This window comes from Rhea americana, unplaced genomic scaffold (assembly GCF_003343005.1).
Source record: "Rhea americana isolate MKP2758 unplaced genomic scaffold, rheAme1 scaffold_157, whole genome shotgun sequence".
In the NCBI taxonomy this organism is placed as follows: domain Eukaryota; kingdom Metazoa; phylum Chordata; class Aves; order Rheiformes; family Rheidae; genus Rhea; species Rhea americana.
The window spans coordinates 1,981,326-2,007,393 of NW_028185672.1; the positions used below are offsets into that span (position 1 = coordinate 1,981,326).

Consider the following 26,068-nt stretch of genomic DNA (forward strand, 5'->3'; position numbering starts at 1 on the left):
AGTGGGACCAGGAGTGCTGAATTGTTTTGGAATGCATCTTCTGTCCTTGCGGTTGCATGCCGTGCTTTGTCCTCAAACTTCGTTTATTGACTACTGATGGTAGAAGGTGTAACTGTGAATAAAAAACAAGACTTCTTCACAAACAGCTGAGTGAACTAAAGACACTTCGGGATGATCACCACTCATAAAATCTTGTTGTTAACATGAGTTTTAGTATAGAAAAGGTAACAGTGGATGGTGAGGACAGTTACAGATGTGTGGGAAAATGACCCCGTTTGAGCAGTAGGAGAGAGCTGTRGCTGCAAGCGTGTATGATGGCTTCTGTGAACACTTCTTGAGCATCATCCTTTATTGAGAACTTGAGTTGTGCCCAGAAGGTCAGTGTGTGACTTTCAGTGGTCCTCTCTTTTTTTGCGATTTCRCTTCAGTAAAAAACTGTGTCAATTTACTGTTTTATTCATGAAGCTGGAAAATGAAAATGCAGGGATACCCAGGAGATTTTTGGCTTCTCCTCTGCTGTTCCAGCCATTTCAATTTAATACAAAGATTATCTGCAGGACTGACACCTAAAAGTTAGAAGAACAAACAGCCTGCTGGGTTAATTTGATAAAGCTACCTGCTCTTTTCATTTGATTGAAATTCATTTTTAAATGGAAGATTCCAAAGACATTGCAAAAGCTGTTATGAAGTGGAAGTATCCTATTAAATCATTTAAAATTTATGCTAGACAGAAAACCAAATCTGTAGATGTGGAAGTTTACATTCATCTTTAAAAATCCTAATACCAGAATAATATCTCCTGATCTGATAAGTAGATTCTTATTTCAGATAATTACGCAGCATCTTGGAAGTAGAAGGAATGTGCAGGTCTAATACAGATTTTGTGTTTTAATGCAGGAATTCTTAAAAGGCAGAAGATTTGAATATCTGTGCACCAAAAATATAAATAAAACCACAATTGTTTTACATACAGCACAGCTCCATGTTAGTGTAGTAGAATTAAAGCTTCAAATTTGTTCAGTGTATGGTGGTGCAGAGCTCCCAATGTTTTGTTTAGATAGGACAAACATTGAACGTAATGCGGTCCCTCATATTCAAGTGTTAAGTTAAAGTCTTAGATAGTTTGCATTTTTAACTGAAGATGCTTTTATTTATACTTTAGAATGGGAATAATTGTAATTTGTATTCTCATTAAATCTACTTGCCAGGGAAACTTAAAGGAGCTTTTACATAAGTGAAAATTCAGAACTGAATATTTATGGGTGATTGAATTTGTAACAAACTGCAAAATTCCGCATACCTTGCCCTTCTCAGATCAGCAGTTTCTGAAGCAGGTGGGACCTGTGATTTTGCATTTGAGAAATCTCCCTCAAAATAATGACCACTTTTCCAAGTGCTAAGCATGGGGAGAAAGGGAGAAGATGGTCATCTTAAACAGTTGACTGATTGCATGCTGCACTCACCTGTCCCCCTTGGTTATTTGTAGCTTTGACACAACCTATACTAAGCACAAAACAAGTACTTTTAAAACAATGAGTGTTCCTTCATCTAAGAATCTATGGCATGTGTGGTTTTAACTGAAACTGGTATAACAAAGGAAGGAAAGACTTCTTTTAAAAACTCCAACCTACTGCGTTTTGGGGGCAGCTATTTGAACAAAATATGGTGCTTTTTATGGCTTGCTATGCTGAGCTCTGGAACACATGGCATGCTCAYGCTAGCAGTAGAGTGCAGCTCAGTTTCTGTGAGCCATGAAAGCATAGGTGTATCTAGTAACTGCTTATGGTTTGTTTAYGTGACAGTTGAATTTAAATAATCCAGAATGGGAATACAAAATAATTTGATGTTCTTCAGCACGTGCAAATTTTTTGTCTATCCAAGTTCACTTCCAACAAGTTGTATATATACATATGGCTATTACAAGCACACCCACCTACCTACAGAACTGTGAAAAATAATTGAATCTTGTTTGAGGGAGAGGGAGGTGGCAGGTAACTTCTATGTTCTCAAGAATGCAAGAAAAACTTAATGAAAGTTGATAGATAAAATATTAAARGAAGGAATATCATAAGAATTTACATTTGCTGCTCTTGTTCTGAGATCTTGAAGTCTATTTCCATTACTGGGCTGGACATGCAGATGAATTGCAGTTAAAGACGGTATAGCAGAAGAGATAAAGTAATGAAGGCTAGCAGTGTGGATTCTCTTCCAGTACTTCTTGTTGCGTGGGAAGTATGGCTTGAAGACCTGCCCAGTTTAYTGAGGCAATACTCTACTAACCTTGGAGCCAAGTTCTCCTGAGGCATGAGTGGTGAAAATTTGGGATTCCTTCTGCCAAATGAAAATTGATTTTCCTTCTTTCCCACAGGAGGAGAAGTGCCATACACAACACTGGCGACCCGGCTGATGATGGGGGCTTGGTGGCTTTTTGCTTTGATTGTTATCTCATCCTACACGGCAAACCTAGCAGCTTTCCTCACCATCACTCGCATTGAGAACTCCATCCAGTAAGTTGATAAAGACTGAGTTGAGAGAAATGAGTGTGCACGTATACATGCAGAGTGGCATGCATGTACTACCAAAATACATGAAAAAATGGGGGACTTTCCTCCTCCTGAGAATCAGCTTGGGAACTAACAAAATAATGATATACTGTAGACTTCCAGTCTCCCTGGAGACACAGTGTCTTTGGAATCAATCAGAACTGTTGGCATCTGCTAGCTAATTATTTTTCTGTGGTACGTATTTGTGTGCATCTATATAAGCAAATATAGATAGATATACACACAAACATATGTTCGTATCTTGGAAGAAGCAAATGAGTTTGAGAACCAGTATATAAGTATTTTAAATGGGAAAGTACTAATAGGTGCTGTGTGTTCTTAAGCTGTGCTTTCCATTCAGGTGCAGGCCAAAGATCTGGTGCTCTGACACTTTGATCAGGAGCTGTCCACAGCTGCTTCTGTATTTGGAAAGCCTGAAGCTGAATTAATCTTTTCTTGCCACAGCAAAATATGTGCTAATAGCAATGGATGATAAGAAAATCACTGACCAGTCATCATCTCTCCCCTCCCAGCTGTTCTTTCATCACGTTATTTGATCACCTTGTTCTCTTTCTTCTGTCTATTGGTTCTTCTGCTCCATGTCTCCCTAACATACTGTCCTTGTCTTCTCCTGTTTCTTTTATGCTTAACTGTTTTTCTGTCAGACCTTCCAATTCTTTTGTCAAGATCTTTTCATCTCTGTACGCCACAGGAACTTTTCCGAGGTCTCCTACCCATTCTTACCTGTCTTACTCTTCCCTCTCTCCTCCCCCCAAAAAAGAATTTATGTCAAAACTGAGACTGTCAAATAGAGTAAAGCAGCCAAGCTCTCCAAAGAATATTTTTCCATAGCAGGCCTTTGATCTTGAGGCTACACATGAATGAAAAAGAATGACAAAGTTATGTCTTTCCTGTATATCCTCCTTTGCAAGAAAGGAGAGAGTGGCCTTAAAAAGGAGATGCACACTCTGCTGTATTTATTCCTTGAGAAAGATAAGAACCTGATCTTCAGCTCAGACTCAGTTCTGAACTTAGAGGAAAACAAGTTTTCACTCTAGTTGCTGGTTCAAGTGCCTGTCTTCTGTGTATTGTCACCTAAGGTCTTGTGTACATRCTAAAACCAGTCCAGGCTTTAACAGCATGTGAAGTAGTACATTTTTTTAGTAGAAGCCAGGTTTTATTTGCAGTTGGAAACTCAAGGGCCAGTCCTTGGGCTCTTTCAGCCCACACTCATTTTAATCTGAGTTCAGACCCAAGAGCAGAAGCAGCCCCTTGTTTTGAGTGTACAGTTACCCCTCAATTAGGAGCATCCTCTGGAGCTGCTGTCCCAGGGCACAAACTGCTGTTGTCTTCAGCCCTGGCAGTACCAGCCCTTATTTGGTCCCAAATGAAAATGAAGTGTCTATGGTTGTTACCTTTGCTTTCGGGGCCARCAACCTCTGTACCGTCATCTACTTGAGAGCTGCGCACTCTGAGACAGAGACATGTAAAACAGGCTAAAATCACTGAATAAAATCATTCCCCTGTCACAGTTGTATTACCAGTTACATTGAGTTACCGTTTTCTTTTGAGAACTGAATAACAAACTTTGAGATCATGGAGTGCTGCAGGGGTATTTTGACACAACTGAGCTGCTCGACTTGACTGTCCCATTTATAATCACTTCACAATTTATAGGGAATAAAATGAAATTCTGTGTCAGTTTGTGAGCATTGATCTTGAGGGTTTTATTTATTTTTTAAAATTTTAATAAGCCTTACATTTGACTAAGGAGTGTGAGGAAACGACATGAGCATTTGTACATGCAAAATAAATAATGGTAAACTTATGCTCGTGTATTCAGTCATTCAGCTTGTCCTTACAAATAYGCAGTGTGCCTCTGCATCCTGCTCTGAAATTATGCCCTTTCTGGTTTTGAAGTAGTCCAGAAAAATGTTCAAATTACTGTGGAAAGATGTCCGAATTTTTTCATCCTGTTTAAAGAAAGAATAAAAAATACCCAAGCTATAATTTAACACATCTCCAGCTTTTTCTTGCAGTTTATTATGGTGTCACCAGAAAACCCTCAGTGGAATTCTGAGGTTATTATGTACAATTGGGACTACGTTGGTCTTTGTGCTGTATTATTTATGGGTAAATTCACTGAAAATGTTTTATTCAGTAGAAAATGTTGCAGCTGGAAAGCTCCTGAAATGAAAGAACAGAGACATATTTCAGCAGTGTTTGTAGCTCAAAAATAGAGTAATTAGATGTGCTAAGTATCCATTAGGGAATGAAGTTATCCTAACTGTGGTGGGAGTGTAAAACTTTAGTTTACAAAACTGCCAAAATTGGAACTCAAACCAGTGCGTAACAGAGAGGCTGTTTGTTTACCACACTGAATTACTGCGAAGTGGGAAATATGAATAAGCACTAAAGAAAAAAGCTGATGCTCCTTTCTTTTCTTTTTTTTTTTTTTTTTTTTTTTTTTTTTGGTTGTTGTTTAAACGGATCAAATTGTACCTTGGGGAACTTTGAAGGCCGGAACGGAAATGGGTTTAAGCATTTAAAGAGAATGAACCAGCTTCTGCTTGTTGTGATATCCAGCCAGCTTTGGGGAAGTCAGATAAATGAAAGAGATAGAAGGCAGCGGGTTTGCAGAGAGGTAAAAAATGGTTAATAGGTTTTCATTTCAGACTTCTAGCTAGCACCAGATAGAGTATGTTGTTGAAGGTACTGTCCCTGTGATAACCTTTACAAAAGCTGGGAGGATTACTGAAATGTTCCCTTTCCCTAGAGGGTCTCAGAGTAGACCTTTGTTGTGTTACCCGCCCTTGGAAGTTGATGGCATTTGTTCTCTGCTTCACTGATTAATCTGGTCAAGTATGTTGCAGTTTTTAAATGAAGCAGAGGAAGGAGAAGAGTAAGAGTGAGTGAGAGTCCCCTTTCCCAAACAAACAGCTACTCTTAATACCTCTGGCACCTCAGCTTTTCAGCTCCTGCCAAATGGCGGTACCGGAAGCTAGAGGTGCGCAAGTCATGGACTACTTTCTAGATGCTTCTCGTATGCACACTTGACCCAGATGCAGATGACATTTAMATCAAGACAGTCAACACTCCCAATGCCAAAACAGCGTAGCAGTCTAAGAATAGCAGACAGCAAAGGAAAGCATAACTTAATGTATTCCTTAAATCTTTAGATCACTGTCTCAGATGCAATATGAATGAAYGGTAATCAAGAGTGGCTCTTCTTGGTAAATGCCAAATAAACTTGAGGATCTCAGGCTGTTTCTTGTAGATGCTGATGCTATGAATTTCATCGCTAAGCCACTATTGCCATTACTGTGTTTTATGATTCCTGCAGGACAGAATTAGAGCCCATTGGTAGAAAGGTTTTATTCAGTCTGATTTTATTCAGACTTAACTGCGCTAGTTTCATGGATAAAGTGAGGATGTTGCCACTTTCTCGCAGACATTGAAATTCTGCAGGAAAGTTGGAAAGTTGCAGGGAGGTAAAAGTAAATAAAAAAAAGTCAAAGGATTTATCATAAGAGTGGTAAATCTTAGGTGCCTTCAAGTTTAAGTCTAATCCAGATAAACTTCTAAAAATATAGATACTTGATTAAGGTTTTAGACTGCAAATTTTATGGAGGAACGTCTGTGTCTTGAATACCTTCTGTGAGATAGTGAGTTCACACTATGTTCTCCAAGATGTAAGTATTGCCTCCTATTCGATAGGTGAGATCTCTGCTTCCGAATAATGAAAGTGTAGTGCTAAAGCACGCCTTTTGTCATGCTTGTTTTGGCTAGTCATTCTTCTTGCAATTTTTTTTCCTAAACCATGATTCATGTTAAGCTGAGATGTCCCCAGGGCTTTACACAGCTCAATATGACTGCTTACACGTTTTCTGCGAGGGGGGTTACACACAAATACTTTGGTAGTAATCAGAGGAGATATTTCCTTTTTCTGAAAAACAGAATATTCTTTAACCTTTCCTATTATGTGGCTCATCCAGATCTTTAAACTAGCTAGCAGGCAATATTATTAGTTTTTGACACAGCTGTCGCTGCTTACCGCAGTCAAATCTTTTGGCTTACCGCACCCTGTTTCCTAAGCCTGCCTGTGAATTAATCCTTAGTGGCCTAGAAAAAAGAAAAATGCATAGGAAAGTTTTATCTGAATTAGTCATAAATAAAAATTKCAGTGTAAGCAATCACATCAGTTGTTTTCTTCTATTATTTAGTAGTTACTTTCTTGCAGACGCTTCTATGCAACAGACAAGTCTAATAGTACTGGTAGCCAAAACTGATCTATAACCCAGATCTACAAAGGCATCAATGAGAGTTAATCACCTAAATAGGAATTTAGTTATTCCTTTATGGAACAGGCCTTTTGCTTTTATATCCTTTCTGTGTACATTTGTATACTTTTGGTTGGCAAAAATAAACAACATATTACCAATTCCAAGTTTAGGATTTGAACTGATAGGACAAGTAATWCTTTGGTGAAAGAAAAATTTGCAAAACATAACCTGAAGAGAAAGACTTTTCTTCAAGCCTAAAGCAGAGATAATTTTTTTTTAAATTACAAGTGGACCTTCTGCTTACTTCAATTTGTACCAAGCCAGAAAATGAATGCAAACAGACAACTGCTACCCAATTAAGGTGTAGAGCAGTAAACAGGCTAAACAATTGCTGAAAAATACATGTAATTGTAATAATTTATCCTCAAATTACTTGATTCTTCTTCAGAGTATTCCTGCAATGCAGCTAATCTTATATAGRGTAATACTGGTATTATTCTAATAATTGCGATGAGAAAAAAAATATTATAAAGACCACACACATTTTTTTCCCCGACAATGCTTTATGAGTGATAAACAAAAATAAACTGTACTGTAACTTGTTCGTTGCACTGCRTTGTCCCTTTTATTACCATTCCCTTTATGTAGAATTTCTCTTATGTGGAAGCTCAGCGAGGCACATTTCATTTTATAAGAAATTTTTCGRTTTTATCTGTTCTTTATTTCTCCATTTTAAATTCTTCCAGAATTATTACCTTATTGTTTCAAAATTAGAACACTCAAATAGAAAATCTCCTAAAATGTGGGATTATAATACCCTTATTCATGCTAGAYGATTGCTTTTCTTTGCAGGTATTTCTACTGAGATGAGTAAAACTACCCCCAAATTAAATTACTATCCATTGTGGGTAATGGTATCCGAATATAAGTATGAAAGAATACACTGTATGAATTCAGCAACTTGACAAAATACTTCTTCCTTGTTTTGAGATCTAGTCTGACAGCTCTGCGGTGAGCCTGAGTAATATAGTGAGGCTGCTGATTTATGTCTCCACTAAATGTATTTGTTTGAACAGAGAATGAGTTGTTTAATTCAGGAATAAAGGTACATGGAACAAAAAAAAGTGTAGTCACTTGGAGACTAGGCTGGAGGCAAAGTAGTTGTAAAAATCCTTTCTTCTGGAAAGGAACCTCAGTGGTTTMATAATTTTGTTAGTTCTGTCAAGGTTTGTCATTTTTGCTTTGCTTTCCTATATCTTGGCTGCTAGGTTGTGAATGTCATTCTAGAAGTCTGTAGAGATGCAGGTTATAAAACCAGCTTCAGAAGCAGATCATATATATTATGATCTCATGTGGCATGTTTTTTTGTAAGCGGATAAAGTCAATGATGTGATAGCTCTTTTCCATTTTTGAGTCTTGAAATCATAGGCAACAGCATACATACAGGGATACGCTTGAGAGTCTGGAAAACTTCTTTCTTGCTCCTTAGAGTAGGGTCAGGTGAACCAGACTTGGGGTTTCCTGTGGACAGAAGGGTGTCGCACACCCGCAGGCATTACCCTCTCTTTTGTCCTGCTCACCATCATTTTCTCCACGTAGCAACTACGTGAAGATGCAAAGCAGAGGTAGGCAACTGGGAGTCATCCTGTGGTTTTAGGACAGGGGCCAAACTATAAATAACTGCAGGCTGTAGTTAATRCCGGACTTGGCTGCTACCCTGTGCCTTCTTGAAGACGTCAGTGTGATTCTCCTCCTTGTTATTTCCCCGCTGGTGATCTCTTGGTGTGCGACGGCACTTTTGGTTGCTTCTCGCAGTGGTAAAACCTGAACTCGCCCGTACCTGTTTGTCGCAGGCTTCCGTATCAGCAGCTCGCGTCTGGCTTCGGTTCGCCTTTCTGAGAGCAGCAAGGTTGCTTTCATAGCTGCAAGGTATACCAAGGAACTGTTTTTCTTTTGTGCTCTTCCTAACTGTACTATTTCATGGCAGCAGTCGCACGCATCACTTGTATAGCAGTTCAGAAGCTGCTTTGTTGATTGTTATATTAGAAATTATGTGGTGATGCAGAGTCTTGTAAACTACTGRTTACAGTTTTGCTAGGTGATGTCATTTGAAATTGGGGACTCAGTAATTACTTTTCCTATACTTTTCTAGCAGCATGTATGACGGACAACACAGGAGTTGCAGGACATTACGATATGCCTCCTGTGACAGTGCTTGTAGCACTTCTGAGGACTGCCAGGAGATAAAGAATTTTATTGGCAGCAGCAGCAGTGACACAGAATGGGTGAATATCGTATCTTAGGTTTATCTAGTGCTTTTCATCAGTGATGCTTTTGACAGATATATAGACCATTAAAGTGACAGTAATACACCTACTTCAGTACAGTATTCTGCCTGAAAGCGAGTGCCTGAAACATTCTCCGAGAGGACRTACTCCCTGATTTTTTCCATAAACAGAAACAGAAGCAAGGCTGGTCAGCCTGTATTTCACAGGATCATCCTTTTGGTCTTTTTCAAAGATAGTCATGATATTCATATTCTCCAGTAGTCAGGAATCTCCTCCAGCCTCCATCACCTTGCGGAGATGATAACAAGCAGCCATGCTGTCCAGCCTTCAGCAACTTGGATGCAGCCCATCGACTCCCATGGACATCAGTGTCTCAAGCAATCCCTGCCTCAGTCCTCACCCACTGCTGGTCACTCATCCCTTCCTTGAACCCTTCCTCTAATCACAGAGGCCTGGGTGTCCTTGCTGGTGAAGACAGATGCAAAGAAGGTGTCAAGTACCTCATCCTCAGCTGCATCTGCTGTCACCAGTTCACCCAACAGGTCTGCATTTTCCTTGTTCAGGCTTTTAGTTTTGCAGAAACTGCTCTTGTAACCCTTGACATCCTTTCAGAGCACCCACTTCAGCTGAGCTTTGGTTTCACTAATTCTATCCTGACTTGCCCCAGTAAGGTTTCTASATTCTCCCTTTGTACCTTATCCCTGCTTCCACCTCCTGTACATTGTTTGATGAAGACCTTTGGAAAGGCACAATTTCGTTGGTAATTTCAAAGTGTAATAGATGATTGAGCTGCTTTTTCTGAAGAAATCTATCTTGTGGCCATGCCTAATCTTCAGGATTGATCTTTAGAACTGTATCAGTCCTTGTTTCAGTATATCAGACCGAAGTATAATGTCTTACTCAACTGTTTCCTTCTGCAATTCTCCTGATCAACGCTAGTGCCTTTTAGAAATATTTACTTTTAGAAATTTTTCAAGCAGTGGCTGTAAGGAGATTACACATTTTTGGAATCAGCGCAGCCATTTCATATTTAATTGTTCAGAACTCACAGGTGTTTCTATCTGGATTTGATAACTTTTTTTTTTATTATTTTTTAAGTTACAAAGTGGCTACAGTATTTATCTCCTGATACTTTTTTCTTGTAGAGTCTCACGTTTTTCTTCCTAGAAKAGGGTAAGTCTCAGTGAGTCCTCAGGTACAAGACCAATAGATTCAGTTTCAGCCAAAGCCTCATCTACCAGCTCACTGTTGATGATCCTGTATATGCACTGATTCTTTGCAGCTTCCCTGCTGCTTGTATTCTTAAAGAAGAATACCATCTTGTTGGAGAAAGAGATTTTTTTTTTTAATACCATTAGGTATTTTCTCTTCAAAATTAATTTTATACCTCCTTGATACTTGCAATATATTATCTGCTGAGAATTTAGCTCTTGCTCAGTGTTTTTCTAATCCCATATGTCTGAATTTCWAAGGATTTCTTTTTGACTCAACTAACCGCTAAACCCTTGTCACTGGGCTATATTGATTTCTTTTCTTTCCCTGCTTTCTGTTGTGTTCAGTGACACACACATCCTTTCAGGTTTGATTACTGTTTTCTTAAGTGTCATCCCTGCAACATCTAAGAACTGTATTTTTCCCGCCTCTGGGGCCATTTGCACGAGCCTTTCTATTTACACGTTTCCAAAATGCAATGTGGAATTTGATGAGTTTCGTACATCTGTACAAATGTACGAAACTATCTGCATTTGCATTTTCTGTGGCTGCACTGGGCATTTGCAGTTTGCTATTGCCTACTTTAAGACAGTACTCAGCCGCTTGATTTGTCCTTTGGTGTCATCCATTAGATTTGCGCAGTTTATACAAAACTAATTTGTGCCAGGAAAGCTGTAATGGATTTTAGGCACTAGAGATATTGCAGTAGTTATTTTGAAACTGCAATGAATGCCATTGAAGAAATAAAGATATGGGAGAGCAATGCTATAAGATACGAAAATAAAGGCCAAAAGGTCTGGAAACTTTTAAGGGATTCTAGTATACTTTTTTAAAGGCCAGAGAAGGATTGATAAAGCCATATTTGGRTTGATTTGGAAACTTCTAAACTAGTTAATTAGTTCTTGTTTATAGAGAGTGAGTAAGACTAGATAATATGTAATGTAGAGCAAATTTATTGGACGAATTAATATGAACCATGATGGAAATGACAGTTCACAAAAACGTAGCACAAGTCTTCCTCTTGCTGAATGCCACCTGCTGTGTGATGGGTGCACAGTTCGTTACAGTAATACCACTGTGTAAACTGGTAGCAATAGGATTAGTAATACCACCCCCAGTGCTTTGGGTAATATTCAGTGCATTTTGAATGCTGCTGCTGAGAGTCTGCTCCCCAGTAGCAGGGTACGCAGTCTCTCGGTATTGTCATGGGTTTTTTATCAAACTTCTGTTTAATTCACTGAGTATGGTTGGAGGAATTGAAACACWGTCTACTCCCCTTTGCTCCTGCTCTAAAGAGCTGTTGGTGTTTGACAGTATTACTTCTTCTGTTGCTCTCTTTTCATCCATTTTCCTTTTTTCTATTGCTCCTTTTCACTTCGTATTCCTCTTTGTGTCTAAAACCATAAAAACAATTTTCCAGCCTCACATTGTCTTTTAAGAAAAAAAAAAAAACAAACAGCAAAAGAAAAAGACATGACAGTTGTCTTCCTATGTGTTGCCCTTTGCTTGCCTGCAGCTCCTTCCTCTTGAAACTGTGGCTTCAAGTCTCCTGTGTCTCTTTTCTTCACCAACAATTAAGGTCTCTCCAGGATCTCTCAAGGCAGACGGATATTCCTTACGGCACTGTCTTGGACTCCGCAGTCTATGAGCATGTCCGAGTAAAAGGGATGAATCCTTTCGAGAGGGACAGCATGTACTCCCAAATGTGGCGGATGATTAACAGAAGTAATGGCTCTGAGAACAACGTTTTGGAATCGACCGCAGGCATTCAGAAGGTACTGGTATGGCTTCCTTTTTCTTTCCCATTGGAGATGCTCTGTGGCAATGTCAGATTTGCTTAATTTTTGCTTTTAACTAGTAGGGATGCATTTGCACTTGAATAATGTTCGTGCTTAGTATCAATTTCTCCAAGGCTAATGAGCAGTCTGTTGCTTCAGCACAGAAAATTGGGACTTCTAAGCTAGGTAGCTTGTTTTCAACCACATTTTGAAATGTAAGTACCTACAGTATTTGCTCTGAAAAGGATTTATAGTTTTGAGAGATGAAAGCGTTTGTCAGAATGTAAAATGGGAATAGGATCAGTGGACCCTAACACTGGATGATCAATGCACCGTACAAAGCTTAAAGTAGTTTGAATACAAGACACCGATTAACTTATTTCTGTAGACGTCTTACACTGAAAACCTTGGCTTTCAGTTGTGGCTCTGAATCGTATTTGTTTTGAGAAAAGCAGGTAGAAAAAAGATGGCTTTGTTTAAAAAAAGAAAAAAAAAGTCTCGCACTCAGTGAGTTTATCACAGAGGAAATAAATTAAGAGCGGTAGTCAATTTTTGCAAGTACGCTTGTGAATGCAATGTTTCCTTCCCATGCTTTTGGTTGACATCTACAGCTTTTGTAGGAACAGCAGTCCCTGAAAGGGTTCAGAATGAGACTGAGTATTGGCTAAAGAGTAACCAAGTACAAACTTACCTCTGTCACTCTCTCTTCACACTGAGTTTTAAATTCAAATCTCCAAAAAGATTGTATTTTATAGGCTTGGGTTTAGATGTTAAAATGTGAAGATTAATTAGAGCAAATATCCATGAAGTTTTGTATTTGCTTGTCTAAAACTTGGTTTTACAATTACTTCTAGACTTCTAAAACCTGGGCAAACTACATCTCTGCCTTTTGTCCCCACTGAAATCCACTTGCCAGGCGAATCTGTAGTTTCTGATGTTTTGACACTTGGTACAAACGCATAAGAGCAAGAGTCTGCTAAAAAAATGATGAAGCCACTGGTGATCACTTGATAATAAAAGTAGTGCAGAATAGCAAAGATTGTCTGGAGTTTTAGAAATCACTAATCCTCCCTCTGTATAACTGAGATCGTATTTTCCCCTCTAAAAGACTAAGCAGCGTGCAAGAAGAAGGCATGGGAGGCCTTGGGGAACTGCACTTTTGAAACCCCTTTAGGAAAAGTCATAGGCTGAAAGAGCARGAAAAAGAGACAGTCTGAAGATTTATTGGTTAAAGGAAATTGCTTCTTTGAGAAAATGTATTTTAGTTCAGTTTGTAAGGGGCTGATAAAGCTGGGTTTCTCCTTTTTTAAGAAAAAAAGAAAAGAAAGAAAAAAGAAGTCCTCCTTCTGGCTTGCCATCCAAAGTTATATTAAGAGTTTCAAGAGAATCAAAAACCAGAGCACATCAAACACAGCTGTGTGTTGACTAATGGCCTTGAGCTGAAAAAAGCAACCAGTGTATCATGATGGCAGGTAATTCTGGATTACAGCCTTTGATTTCTAATTCCTGGAAACATGGCAGTTCCTGTCTTAAAACCTATAAAACCAGCACTGCTTGGGTTCTTTAATTTTCCATGCCTTTATGTTCCAGGAATAACTGGTTGCAAATGATATCATTGAAGAAGCACATTTCAGCGTGTGAGCAGCAAGCTCAATTTTGTAGTACCAAAGAGATGGGCCCGATTCTAATGAGCACTTACCCACTTGTGTGTGTGCAGTTTCTATTCTCCTTTTGCGTTTCGGGGCAGGTGGGGGGGAAGCTGTTTGCCAGTTGCTGCTCATATGAAAGCTTTTAGGAAACTGTATTTGGCTTGCTGAGAAAGAAAGATCTCTTAATAAAAAAAGCAAAAGTGTCCCTTTCAGGAGCTCTCCGAGRTTCTCCTCCCTCAGCCGAGTGATAAATGTGATGTTAAAAGCTACTCTGAGGTGGGAAAATTAATATTTTAATAGATAACTGGTAAGAGGCAGAGATTATGATCTCTAAAATATTTTGAAAAAATTGAAACATTCAGGTATTTCAGAGGAAAGAATTCACAGGTCCCTTTGGTCTGTTTATAAAGTTCTTCAGGGTCTTGAATGAATTTAACTGGCCACATCCGAGCCATTAACATAATCGGATTATAACCCTGCACAAACCAAACTAATGTGTCTCACTTTGTGCTTCGTTTTGTTACTGCCATTAGTCAGTGCTAAAGCGTGACTTAACAGCAGTTTACCCAGGCTCCTAGGCATTTGCTTAAGCACATGTTCTTGGAATGCAAAATGAGGGCTAAAATTTAACAAGTGCATCGAAATGGATATGGGAAAAGGGATTTGTATTAGGCTGCCTAATGGCCATGAAGAGCCAGGACCGCGGGAGGGCTGTGTGCGGGGAGGGTGTTACGGACGTGGGAGAGGGGCTTGCCTGTAACTGCRCTCCCCTGCTGCACCCTCTCCGAGGTACCCTGGGTTTGCAAGTAGCCGTCGCAGAGTGGCCTTAGGCAGGCAGGCAGGCTTCAGGGCTGTGGCAAAGGCATTAGCAAAAYGTTTTTATCATCTCTTAAAATCCTTTAGTTCTGTCTCGCTTTTACGCTGCAAATTACGGCGGAGCTGGCGTTTTTTCATTTTGAGGAGAGTAGCAGCTCGATATGACTGTATATACAAACAGGGGGAAGGGAGTCAGATCAACTGCTGGTTCACCCGTTCCCTCTGCAGGACTGCCCCTTCGCCCTGTCGGTGACTTCACAGGGAATCGCACCTGTGTGAGTGAAAATACAATGCCGCCGAATGACAGTGATTTTGCAGTCCCCTTTGCCTCAGGAAATCTACAGCATTGCCTTGCTTTTCCTGGCAGGAGGGCAGGGCAAGCAAGAGAAATAAAATGGAAAGATCATGCCTTTTTAAATTTCTGGGTTTTGACATTTTGGTCCTGTTCTGCTCCTCATAAATCAGGTACATATGTATCACTGTGTGTGTGTGTGTGTGCTCCTCTTCCATCCATGTGAATGCAATTTACAGCATCAGATCTGGTTAGAGAGCAACTGGGTAGATTTACCCTGAGGAGACAGTCGAATTTGAGATACTTCGAATAGGAAACAGCCTGAAAAGCACAGGCAGGCTTCAGATATTTTCTACTGCTTATTGTCTCCTTCCTCAAAAGGCAAGAAAAGGGTTTAAAATAAGAACTGAAGGAATGGAAGCATTCAGTTGTTTGCTTTGTCAAGTCAAAATGGGTGGGGAGGTATCTGTATGCCTATATATGCTTGGATTATTCTGGAGAATATTCACTTTTTTTTTTCTGTATTATTCCTTCATGTTCCATGTATCTCAAATTGATTTTTCTTTTTTACRTAGGTTATGAAATATGCATCTCATTCAGTCCAAAGAATCTCTATTTTCATGGTAGTTATTTATTCGGAGAGGATTTATGGAGGCCTAAGTCATGCTTGCTTAAACAGTCATTGAGGACTCCAAGAAAAATCATTTAGGCTTAAACATATCACATTACATACCTCTTTATGTCTTCTTAAAAAGCACATTACCCTACTTAATCCTTTACAAGCACCACAGGCTTTCCTATCCTTGGAACTATTCCCATTTAAAATATAATGAAGCACTTCCATTGTGCCCTTGTCTGCTCTTTCTTCCTTAGAGTATAATAGTGCCTAATGCCCTATCCTGCCCACCTTGTTCCTCTGAACATGATACCATAGCCTACAGCATCTACATTTTTTCTCAGCGGTACGAAGTGGAAAATTCCTTTCCCAAGCCACACAGGCAGAATTGTAATGCATTTGAAACCTCTGTATATTTAACTCTCTGTACAAAATATTTAGCCAGTAGGAAACTTGTGAATGACTGTCAAGTGAAATAATGCTTCTGGATGGTGCAAAAAAAGAAATGTGTCTTGGTCTCTGAGCATTAATATTCCCTTTTTTACTTGCACACAGTATCAAAAGAAATTTGGTCTTGAGATTTTGATTTTCTTTCATGTGATCTTATCTGCATAGTCATTGGAAACATGCTAGCAATTGCTGAGGCAGTTTGTTTTCTCTAGCCATTGTGAACGGCACTTCTACCTTCTTGGGAATATTGCTATTGCAATAATAATAATATTGTTTAAGCCACCTATAAATGGTCCGTAACACTGCTTTGTTAAGGTGATTTGTCTGGGAAGGAAGAGATAATAGTGACTTGCAGGTCTGTGCTAAAGCAAATTATCAATAACTGGACACAATTATTCTTCATTTGTTTTCAGCAGTAGCAATGGCATGAAGATTTCTTTTTTCCGAACCAGAAAGCCCCTGAATCAGGTAATTATCCTGATTTACTCACAGATTTGCCATTGTAATTGCCATTCTGGTGGCAGATACACTGATCTTTCCACAAAAATGTTTAGTTAATATATGTAAGTGCATACATCTTTGTTATGGGCATTCCTGCCAGAGGAGATGGCCAATAAAAAGACACTGAAAACAAGAGATAACCAAGGCCCTAGCACACCGCTACAGACATATAAAGGCGTTCAACCATTTTGGGATGTTGGATCTGTGCTGTGGTTCCGCATCTTGACAGTAGCTGAGAAGGGGACAGGAAGGTGAGGGAGTAAGAGCACACAGAAACGCTGGGACTGTGCTTTGGGCCCACACACATCTTTATTCTCTCTCTACAAAGGGATCGGCTACACTCTGCAGCTCCTGGTTAGGAAATGAATTAGCAGCGCAGACATTGGTGCCCTGGTCCGCCTGCCTCTGGTGGCAATGCTTCTTGGAAGGACGAGCTGTCCTATCGCTGCTCCAGGAGCACCCCTAAGACCTTGACATGTTCAGCCCTGCAGCTGAAGCTGCAGTTTATCTATTTTGCAATTACCCTCTCCTGCACAGTCCGTGGCTTAGGGCTGACAAGAGCCTGAGGGTACCAAACACACCTGTCAACCTCTCTTTGAATTATCATGTGTGGTCTAGCTGTGTCTTATTTTGTCATATGGCTTCCTTTTTCTGGTAAGCAATTCTTGATGTAAAATCTGAGCCAGATTTACCAGTGAAGTGCTGGTAGTGACAGGAGGAATGCCTAATCTACTGACGCTAGCATGTTTAGTGTGTCATAGCTTGTCAACATGTCAGTTTGTGGGAGGGAGTGTATTTCACAGCAAAGCGTATTTCTAAGAGTCTTATCACAAATTGTCTTCCATTTGCATGAGCCTAAAGAATAACCAGCCTGAAAAAAAGATATTTTTCTATAATCCTTTGTATCTTTTCTTCCCATATCTAGGTCTTAAACAAACTCGCAGCAGTGTGAAAATTTAAAATCCTGAACAGGAGACCAGAAAACTGCACACACAGTGTGGCATTACTTTCAGGCATTGTGGCCTGAAAAGGCTGATAATTATCTGGATTAGCTCAGGGGATCAATGTGTTTAGGATATACAGTAATTAATATGTGACAGTTAACAGACTGTAAAGAAGATTGTATGAATAGTTTTAGAAGAAAAATGTAAAACTGCTTTCTTGCTGCCCCATATTCCCACAATTCAAGCCAACCATTGCCATATTCCTTTTATTTCCAAAGTCTCCTGGAAACTTTGAGTTTTCTCTCCATTGAAATACCATCCAAGTTACTAATGATTTAGTTCAAATCCCAGTCCATATTTTCCTGCCAGTCAGCAGTTTCAGATGTTGCTGACTGATGTCTTGCTGTGGCATCATGCCATCGTCTACCCTCCAGGACAGTCTTTGCTTGCTCTTCATCTTAGCTCTCTGTTATTTTGGAGAATTTTTCAGATCTGTTTTCCAATTTCTGTGGGCCATCCTAAGATTGTATTCTTCTCTATCTCTACCTCATCTTTGAATATTCTCAAATCCAAGCATAAATTCCACTAGTGACTCCATGCAGACAATCTGCAGTCCTGCTTATCCTATTCCAAACTAATCTCCTTGCATCAAAAATAAACTCTGTTTCTTTTCCTTTAATGTCTTTTTATGGTTGTTTGACCACCAACTTAGTTCAAGATAGCTGAAACCTACACTCCTGGTCTTCCCCCTAGTTGTGCCTTCATCTTCTTTCTTGTTGTATTCTGATACTTAAGCTTATAACCTGTTGTCTTCATGTCATCAGTAGCTGACCTTTTGTCTTAATCTTCTTATCCAGGGAGTGTCTAAAATTTGCCAAATTATTCTCCATAATGTGTCAATTATTTAACCATTAAATGTGCAGTTTGTCACTTTAGTGGGTTTTATTGTCTCAATTACAAAAGTGTTATTTTCTTGGCCTTCAAAATGCAAAGGAAAAAACAAAAAGGAAAAATCTTTTCTCTCTTGGCTATCTCCAAGTCACTGTTCTCTTAGCCTTCTTCCACTACCCGTCTTTCTCATTGGCTCGGAAATAGTTATCTTGAGTTTCAAGGCCCTTCATGGTCTATTCTAACTCTGCCTGTAGTTTTCCAGTTTCTGAGCTGAAAATCATTAATGCAGGCTTCCAGTGCAAACTCTTTGCTCTTTCAAACAAGCATCTCTCTGTTTTCCCCCATGATTCTTCTGTAAGGTATGAAGTTTTCCATGTAGACTGTCATCGTCTTCAAACTGCTTCACACACTCCTTTATTATTACGCTAACGAAAACCTTGACAATCAGCTCTCTGGTGTGTTAAGACCACTACCCATCAACTGAGCAGCGCTCTTCTGTTGTTGCTTTATAGTCTCTCTCTTCATTGGGCTTATTATATAACTGCCAAATACGGGAAGAGAGGGGAGTTCGTGCTATAGTAATCTTTAACTAGTACACTGGATACCACCATAGAAATTATGTGGGTGAAACCAAACTTGTACTGTGCTCCAGAATGAAGTGAGTTAATGATGATACCCATTACATATACCATTACCAGAGGAAGAGTATTTCTCAAAAAATAATCTCTCTGTCTCCAGTCTTTCAGCCTTCGACCTCAAAGGAGAGCTACAGTGTAACTTCAAAAGTTGAGCTTGGGAGCTAAAGTTCGTAACAGTCTGATACCAAAATATGATATTGAGCAAATTATTATTGCTGTCATTATTTCCAGATTTGCTGGTGCCAACTGCATTTTGCTCTTGTTTCATCGATTAGTATAATTGCTTTAAACTCAGAAGCATTTTTCTAATCCTGAAGTTTTCTGCTTGTTTTCAGACAGGACTTCTTTGCCTGAAAGCCTGGCTATCAGGGATTTTTTTTTCCTCCAGCCTTATCCCTTGGACTATTTAAAATATTCTCTCTTAAAACCTTGCTTCACTTATATTCTTAAACCATCGTGGCTACAACAACAGTACTACTGCCACATGTAACTTTATGCAGCTCATTTAGATGCTCAAGTTTCATTCTTAGCTTTTGTAGACAAACGGTCTCCTTCTCTAGAGAGAGATTCACGGTACCTAAGCTAGGAACCAATTTTTCTTCGTGGCCAATAAATGGTATGAACATTTCCCATAATTGTCATCCAGAAGTACTCTCAGTCTTAATTTTCATACAGTACCTATCACAGGAAGATCAAGTTCCATGGTGAGAAAGCTACGACATGCTAATAAAAATAAGAAATAACGAAGTATATCCTAAGGAACTAATTTTGCTTGAATTCTGTAGAATTATGTTCTGAAGAGAACTGAATCCAGTCTTTTCAGCTAGAGAAAGGATGGCAGACAGTCTTTTGAGGAATGAGCGTGAGATGATAGGGGTCCTAACTGTTCAGCCTGATGGCCAAATACAAAGCTAAGTGCTTGTTTCCTTAACTTGGAATTGCTTTTACGTGATAAACTACCCAGAAATGAATATTGATTCCTTTGTAGGTGGAGGTTTCACTTGAGGCTTCACTTGTTTAGAAATGGACTAATTAGGATGGCACCACGAGAGAAATACTTGGAGCTGATCTCCTTTCTGTCCTTGGAGACTAACCGTCGAAACATGCTGGTAGATGTCACCACTGAGCATTTCATGTAAAGCAGCAGTCGTGCACACACGAAAAGTAGAATTGATTTTTTGTTAAATAGCCCTCAGTTGCTACATGCAGAGAGAAAAACGGAGCTTTCAGTTTTTCTTTGATTTCTGGGGAAGCTTGGGTATTTCTGATCAGTGGGGAAAGTCAGACTGCAGTCCCACGCTTGGTCAGCGAGTGCAGCCAGACCCTGCCGAGCAACTGCTCACCACTGCCTATAGCAGGCGCTTGATGCTGCTAGTACTTAGTTTATCCTCTCTACATGCTCTTTTGCCTTTTTCTGCTACTGCACAACTCTGGGAACTGCTGCCAAAATAGTGCATGTCCCCATTTCTTTCTGGAGTTGTGTCACATCTGAGCACCACAGCCCATGCTTTATGTGCGAGAAGCTTTACGCTTCTGAGTTAAGTGAACAGTGTGAGTGCTGCTTTCATTTGCACTAGCAAGTGGTTAATTCTAGAAATTTCAAGCTCCCTCTTTGGGAGTTTTAGAGGATCGGAAATTTTGGAAGAGAGCAGAGAGTAAGGAAGCTGGCAATTAGGAAATAATTTAAGAAGAGAGTGGATTTGCAGTCAGTGGTTGTAAAAATTGAACATAAATACGTCAGGCTAACACTCAAAGGAAATGTTACTGCTAACATTATTTGTTACTGAAGTTTTCTTAGCTGGCCACACTCAGCATTAGGGAGGCGCCTGTTAGAAAGGATGGTATAAACAGAAGGGGATGCTGGACCCATCCCTTCAAACTAGAAGCTTAATTTGTGGATGCTTCAGTCTGAGTAGCGCTGTTGTGATTCCGTATAGCACAAAAAGGTTTCAGAGTGTTTACTACACAATGAGTGCATTTAGTATGCATTAGCATATGAGAAGTATGGTCTGAAAGGAAGAAACAATTCTCATGGGTGCTGTTATGAAGCATCTCATGAGTAAAATATAGGCTTGAGTAGAAAGTGCCAAAAAGGAGTATTGTTACATCCTGGAGGCATGGAAGTTTTGCTGCATATTAGTTTCTCATTTAAAAGCTAAGCAAATTTGTGCTCTCCCCTCTTTACCAGCTGCGGGGCAAGGGAGGGGCTCAGGAGAGGCTGGTTCTGTGGGCTGTGCTGTGCTCGGAAGTGTGGTGAGCGCAGTTGTGGAGTGTCAGCTCTCCATTCGGACATTGCTGCTAGAAGGACCTTGATCCTGATGTGGCACCTTCCTGCGAAAGCGTGTTGGGTCTATACAATAGCAGAGCAATGTGGGCAGGCTTTAGCCAGATAATAAATACTACTTTTCCCATCCCCTGAATCTATTGTAAAGCTACTTCTTATACAGTTATTCAAATTGTATATACTACCTTCCTGGGCTCTTGCATGTATTCCATTGTCTCACCAAAGAAGAATATGTCCGAACAGCTTTAAATCCATGACCAAAAGCAGCGGGAAAAAGAGGAAGCCATGCTAGAGTGCTAGCAGAGTAGTGAACCTCACTTTATTTATCAGTAGCTTGTGCTGGGATCTATCCTTCTCTGGATTTTTGAGCAGCACGTATATTACCTCAGGTTTTGTGATTGTAGGGTGACTTTGAGCTCAGCTCTTGTTGCTTTGCAGCAATTTGATAATTTCTGTTGTCTTCAGAAATTGAGCGTGTTGCTTGCATATCATTCCACTTTGGCAAGTGATCATTTGTTTTGATCTAGTGGGAATACAGCTGAGTCTGACGTTGCAAGTCCTGTAATACCATAGGCCTATAAGATTGCTCCGTATTAAACAAAAGATGCTCTTGATGCAAATGCCTAACTAGCCAAGTTTTAAGGTCCTATGAATGTGTTTTTTCAATCTCTACATCAGATTGCAGGTGTCATTTCTGTGCAACCTTTGAGAAAACAAAGCTTGCGATGAGCAGAAATATCCTCATTAAAGTTTTCTTTTTTATTATTATTGTTACTTCTTTGGGTCACTTATAGCTATTTTCCTGTAGAAGAGTGATGAAAAATTGGAGTTTGGGCAGTTTAACAAGCCACACGTCTGCTTCTGTGCCCAGATCTAGTTCCCTTTTCCAAAATCCTTGGTGGAGAAGGTACAGGCATGTTTTGTTGATCTGGTGACAAATGGTATGAGTCACCCCTCAGTCTTCACACAACCATCAGAAATTGCTGTCTTGGATTTATTGCCCAGGAGAGAATAGAAATTTGATTGTGTCTCCTACTTTGTCCATTCTTCTTGTCCTTTCCCTGCTTTTCTTCTGTCGCTCATTTGAAGGCAGCTGTAGAGTGACAGCTCCCTAGCTGAACCCTCTTTGTGGCCCATATTCCTTTCCACCGCAGAGAGACACAATTATACCCCAATTCCTCATCCTGGAGTCTGGTTGCCCTAAGAACGGATGTTTTCTTAATGTGCCTAAAGGAGAAGAGTAATTTGGCATTTGGAGCACACTCTTTCGGCTACTGGGGACATAAAAGCTATTAGATACCTATTCTTCTGGTCCAATGAGCTCTTGTTTCTCCATTTTTATCTCCCTTAACTTAGTGCTTTTCCTGCACAGGTTTTGTAACATTTCCAAGTTCATGAAGATGAATGATAACACCGTACTGAGGATGTCTGGGGACTACACAGACTCCTACGCAGATCCAGCAACCTCGTTTTTTTTTTTTTTTTTCTCCCATTTGATATCTCACTTTGCTTTGTTCTTTCCCTCTTACTTTTTCATTTTTCTGCTTTTTGACCTTCTGTTTTGATACCAGCTACTCCAGCTTCTTCCTAACTCTCTGATCCTTTCTTGCATCATATTTCTTCTTTCCACTCTTCACTGTCTAGCTACAGTCACACGTCTCCTTTGCTATCTCATCTGCTTACATTGTCTTGCTGTTGATGTGTGCAATGAATTTTGTGAATTTCAATTGCGATCAGATGAAGCTTTCTAAAACTCTGACTGTCACTTTGAAGCCAGTTACAGGCTCACAGTATGGTGGGCTGCACGGGGGACATATCACGTATAGATCGGGGGAAATAGAGAAATGATCAATAGATGGGGACAGGAGAGCATGCTCTTGCTTCAGGCACAGAGTTTGGTAATGTATTCGCTTTCTTGCTCAAGTGTTTCCAGCTATCATTTTAATGTGTTAGCATATTTTAATACATTTAGTACATTGCGATGAATTAATAAATGCAAATGATGGAATTCAATGTAAGGTTGTTTAAAGGATATATATGACAGAAAAAAAACATGAATAAAAGTAATGAGAAACAGGTATATTCAACTGTGCTGTTTATTACAGCTCTGTAGTTTGGACTATGCGGCTGCACAACTAAAATACAAAGATAAAAACAAAAGGAGAGATCTTGCTTCATGTTTGAGGAGCTGCAATAGCTATAATTCTTTCATCGCTTTGACAGATTTATATAATTTCTGTTAAATAACTTGTTACCAAACAATAAAAATGTCTATTCCTGAGACAGGTGAATGCAATTTCAGAGTAGATCCATAGCAACAGGTCTGCACTGTAGACATTTAATAATCCCTCATGAAATCATTTAGAATTTTTTAATTCTAGTACTCTTAGAACAGTCAATAATAGAAAAGCAAAAGAGGAGAGCTCAAAGAGAACCTGCAGCTGTCCCAATAGCAAATATTTTAGACTAACACACTTAAATAAGTCAATACCTTAATAGGCAAATCAGGAGGCAGTGAAATGCTAGCAAAATAATGAGACTGGTGCAGAAAAATTAGATTGGAAACCAAAAAACCATGGTCAGAAGACTTAGCAAGTTCAACCTTTGTAGTTGCTAACATCTGTAAGTCTGAAGTGTGTAAGTTTTGGAAGCTTTAAATTAATGAGATTACTTTTAAAGTCATTCTAATCTCAAAACAGCAGGGAGAAAAAAAATCCAATGTGCTTAAAATATTACCTAGTAAAATAAAGTACAGAAAAGTCTAGTTTTTCAAATACAGTGAACCCAAAATTTTATTTGTGTGCCCCCAAAGTGGTGTTTATGTTTACAAATCCCAGGTTTATGCCCTTAAATATCTGCATGCATTTACATGCAAATACACATTATGTTTTCAGAGAAATCTCTAAGGTCTAGCCCTAAGACATATGGTCTGGGAGTCTGGAAACTGAGTAGACTTTGCTCCTGGCTGCTTTTTGACATTGTGCTAAGTCATCTAATTAGAGATAGTTGGGAATTTTTTAGCAAAACTCCATATTGTTCGACTATATCAATTTGTAGAACTCAAATGTTTTGAGAAAAAGTTTGTGTTGTGTTTAAGGCAAGTGAGGGAGGAGATGGAGCACTAGAACATATGATTAACTTGCAGGTGCTTAAACCATACGTGAATCAACACAATTCTGAGATTTGGCTGTAGGGAGTTGTTTCTTTAGAGGAAACTTGTAGTAAGCAAAGAGTCTTCAATGTGGAGTCTGTCTGGCAAGCAGCACTAAGGTCTGGTGCAGAGATGTGATCAGCGACTCTTGGGGGTTCTTTATTCTCTAGCCTCCTGCGTGCCTCCTCTGGAGGGATGTGAAATGAAAGCACAGTACTGTTACTTCCACCAAATATTTTAGGTTTAAAATCACATTCAGCAGAGCCAAAAGTTTCACACAGTTTTCTTACTAACATCTGTACAGTGCTCGGAAATCTAGGAGATGATTGTTTTGAAGAAAAATGGGACTATCATTACACTGCAGCCTGTGAACCAAGAAACCGTGCCCCCCCCCCCCCCCCCCCCCCCCCCCCCCCCCCCCCCCCCCCCCCCGCAGTCGCTCAGGTCCATCAGGATTAAGTTAGCCTCTGAGTGCCTCCTGGATCTTTCTGATGCAAGGGCATTTCTCTGTCACTAGTGGTGCAGGATTTTTGTGATGTGTGGGTCTCCATGTTTCTGCAGCATTAGGGCATAGTGCCAGCATGGTCTGGGCTTCCCTCCTGTGGTAGCAGGGACTCAGGGGGCGCGCGAGCAAGGCCTCTGGTCTCACTGCAGTGTGTAGTCTGGATGTCTGGGCTTGGGGCAGTCAGGAGATACTGAATCACCAAGGCAGCGCTTTCAGGTCTTGCAGGTTTTGCATGCTTTTGGCCATCAACATGGCAATCCCAGCAGAGGAGTAGAGGATCAACTGGGCTTGGAGAGAAAAAAATGAGGTTCTCTCTTCTATCACACAAACCTTCAAGTCTGGCATATGTCGGTGGTGCGCTGGGGCAGGCAGTGACAGAAGAAGATTAAAAAAAACATCTTTCGTTCTCCACTGTCAGCCTGGCACCTTTCATGAGCAACAAAATCCTTCGAAAGCTAACAAAATAAAGGTGTTTTTTCATACTATGGATTAAGATGCCTCCTACTACAAACTTTCTCTCACCTGTATTGCTGATTCAAGCAACTGTTGAGACATTTTCTGAGTGCTTTTCTTGGAAAGAAATGCAGACAGGGTGAAGTTCCCAACCATCAGGTTAGGTATTTTGAAGTAACAGCATGGCATTCAGTACAGTGTGGTGTCAGCTGGCTTTCTTAAAGTGTGTCGAGCAGAAATGAAGCTACAATTCTTCTGTTAAATAAGCAGAATCTTTCCTAGGATTAAAGAATAATGATAATTGTTTTCCCCCCATTTTTACCATTTTATTCTCTTTAATTCAATTGCCAGCAAGCAGTTCATATTGTTTTGTATTAGAATTAGGCAGCGGAGTTGTCCGGTTTGAAGATGTGGCCACAATAAATCAGTTTCTTTTTAATAGCTAAGATATGGAAGGAGAGGATTGAAGTGCCACATGGAGTGTTTTACAGAGCATTTTAACCAGGCTGTAATCACATTTCATTCTCCTATCAGTTTGCATAAAAAGCCAGATCTCGATAGACTGCACAACTCTCTCCCTGTGATGGCTCTGGCAGACGAGAGTTGTTTACCGTGCCTCCTCCTGCAGCTTTCCTACCGCACACAGGAGTTGATTGGTGCTTGTGGCTGTTGTTTTCAGAACTGCTAATTAATCAAATAAAACAGACCCCGTTCCCCACTGAATATAACACAGAGAGAAATATAAATAACAGGGACTGTATCAAGATGGGTGGA

The 26,068-nt window shown here is 39.8% G+C and overlaps 1 protein-coding gene across 1 annotated transcript in view; it reads left to right on the plus strand.

Annotated features, from left to right (window-relative positions):
- The window catches only part of GRID2 (glutamate ionotropic receptor delta type subunit 2), a 689,884-nt gene that overhangs the window by 579,925 nt on the left and 83,891 nt on the right, over positions 1 to 26,068 (plus strand). Inside the window, exons 12-13 of the mRNA XM_085299928.1 lie at positions 2,369 to 2,507; positions 11,906 to 12,101. Of these exons, the coding sequence (XP_085156054.1) occupies positions 2,369 to 2,507; positions 11,906 to 12,101 (335 nt within the window). The remainder of the gene's footprint in view (positions 1 to 2,368; positions 2,508 to 11,905; positions 12,102 to 26,068) is intronic.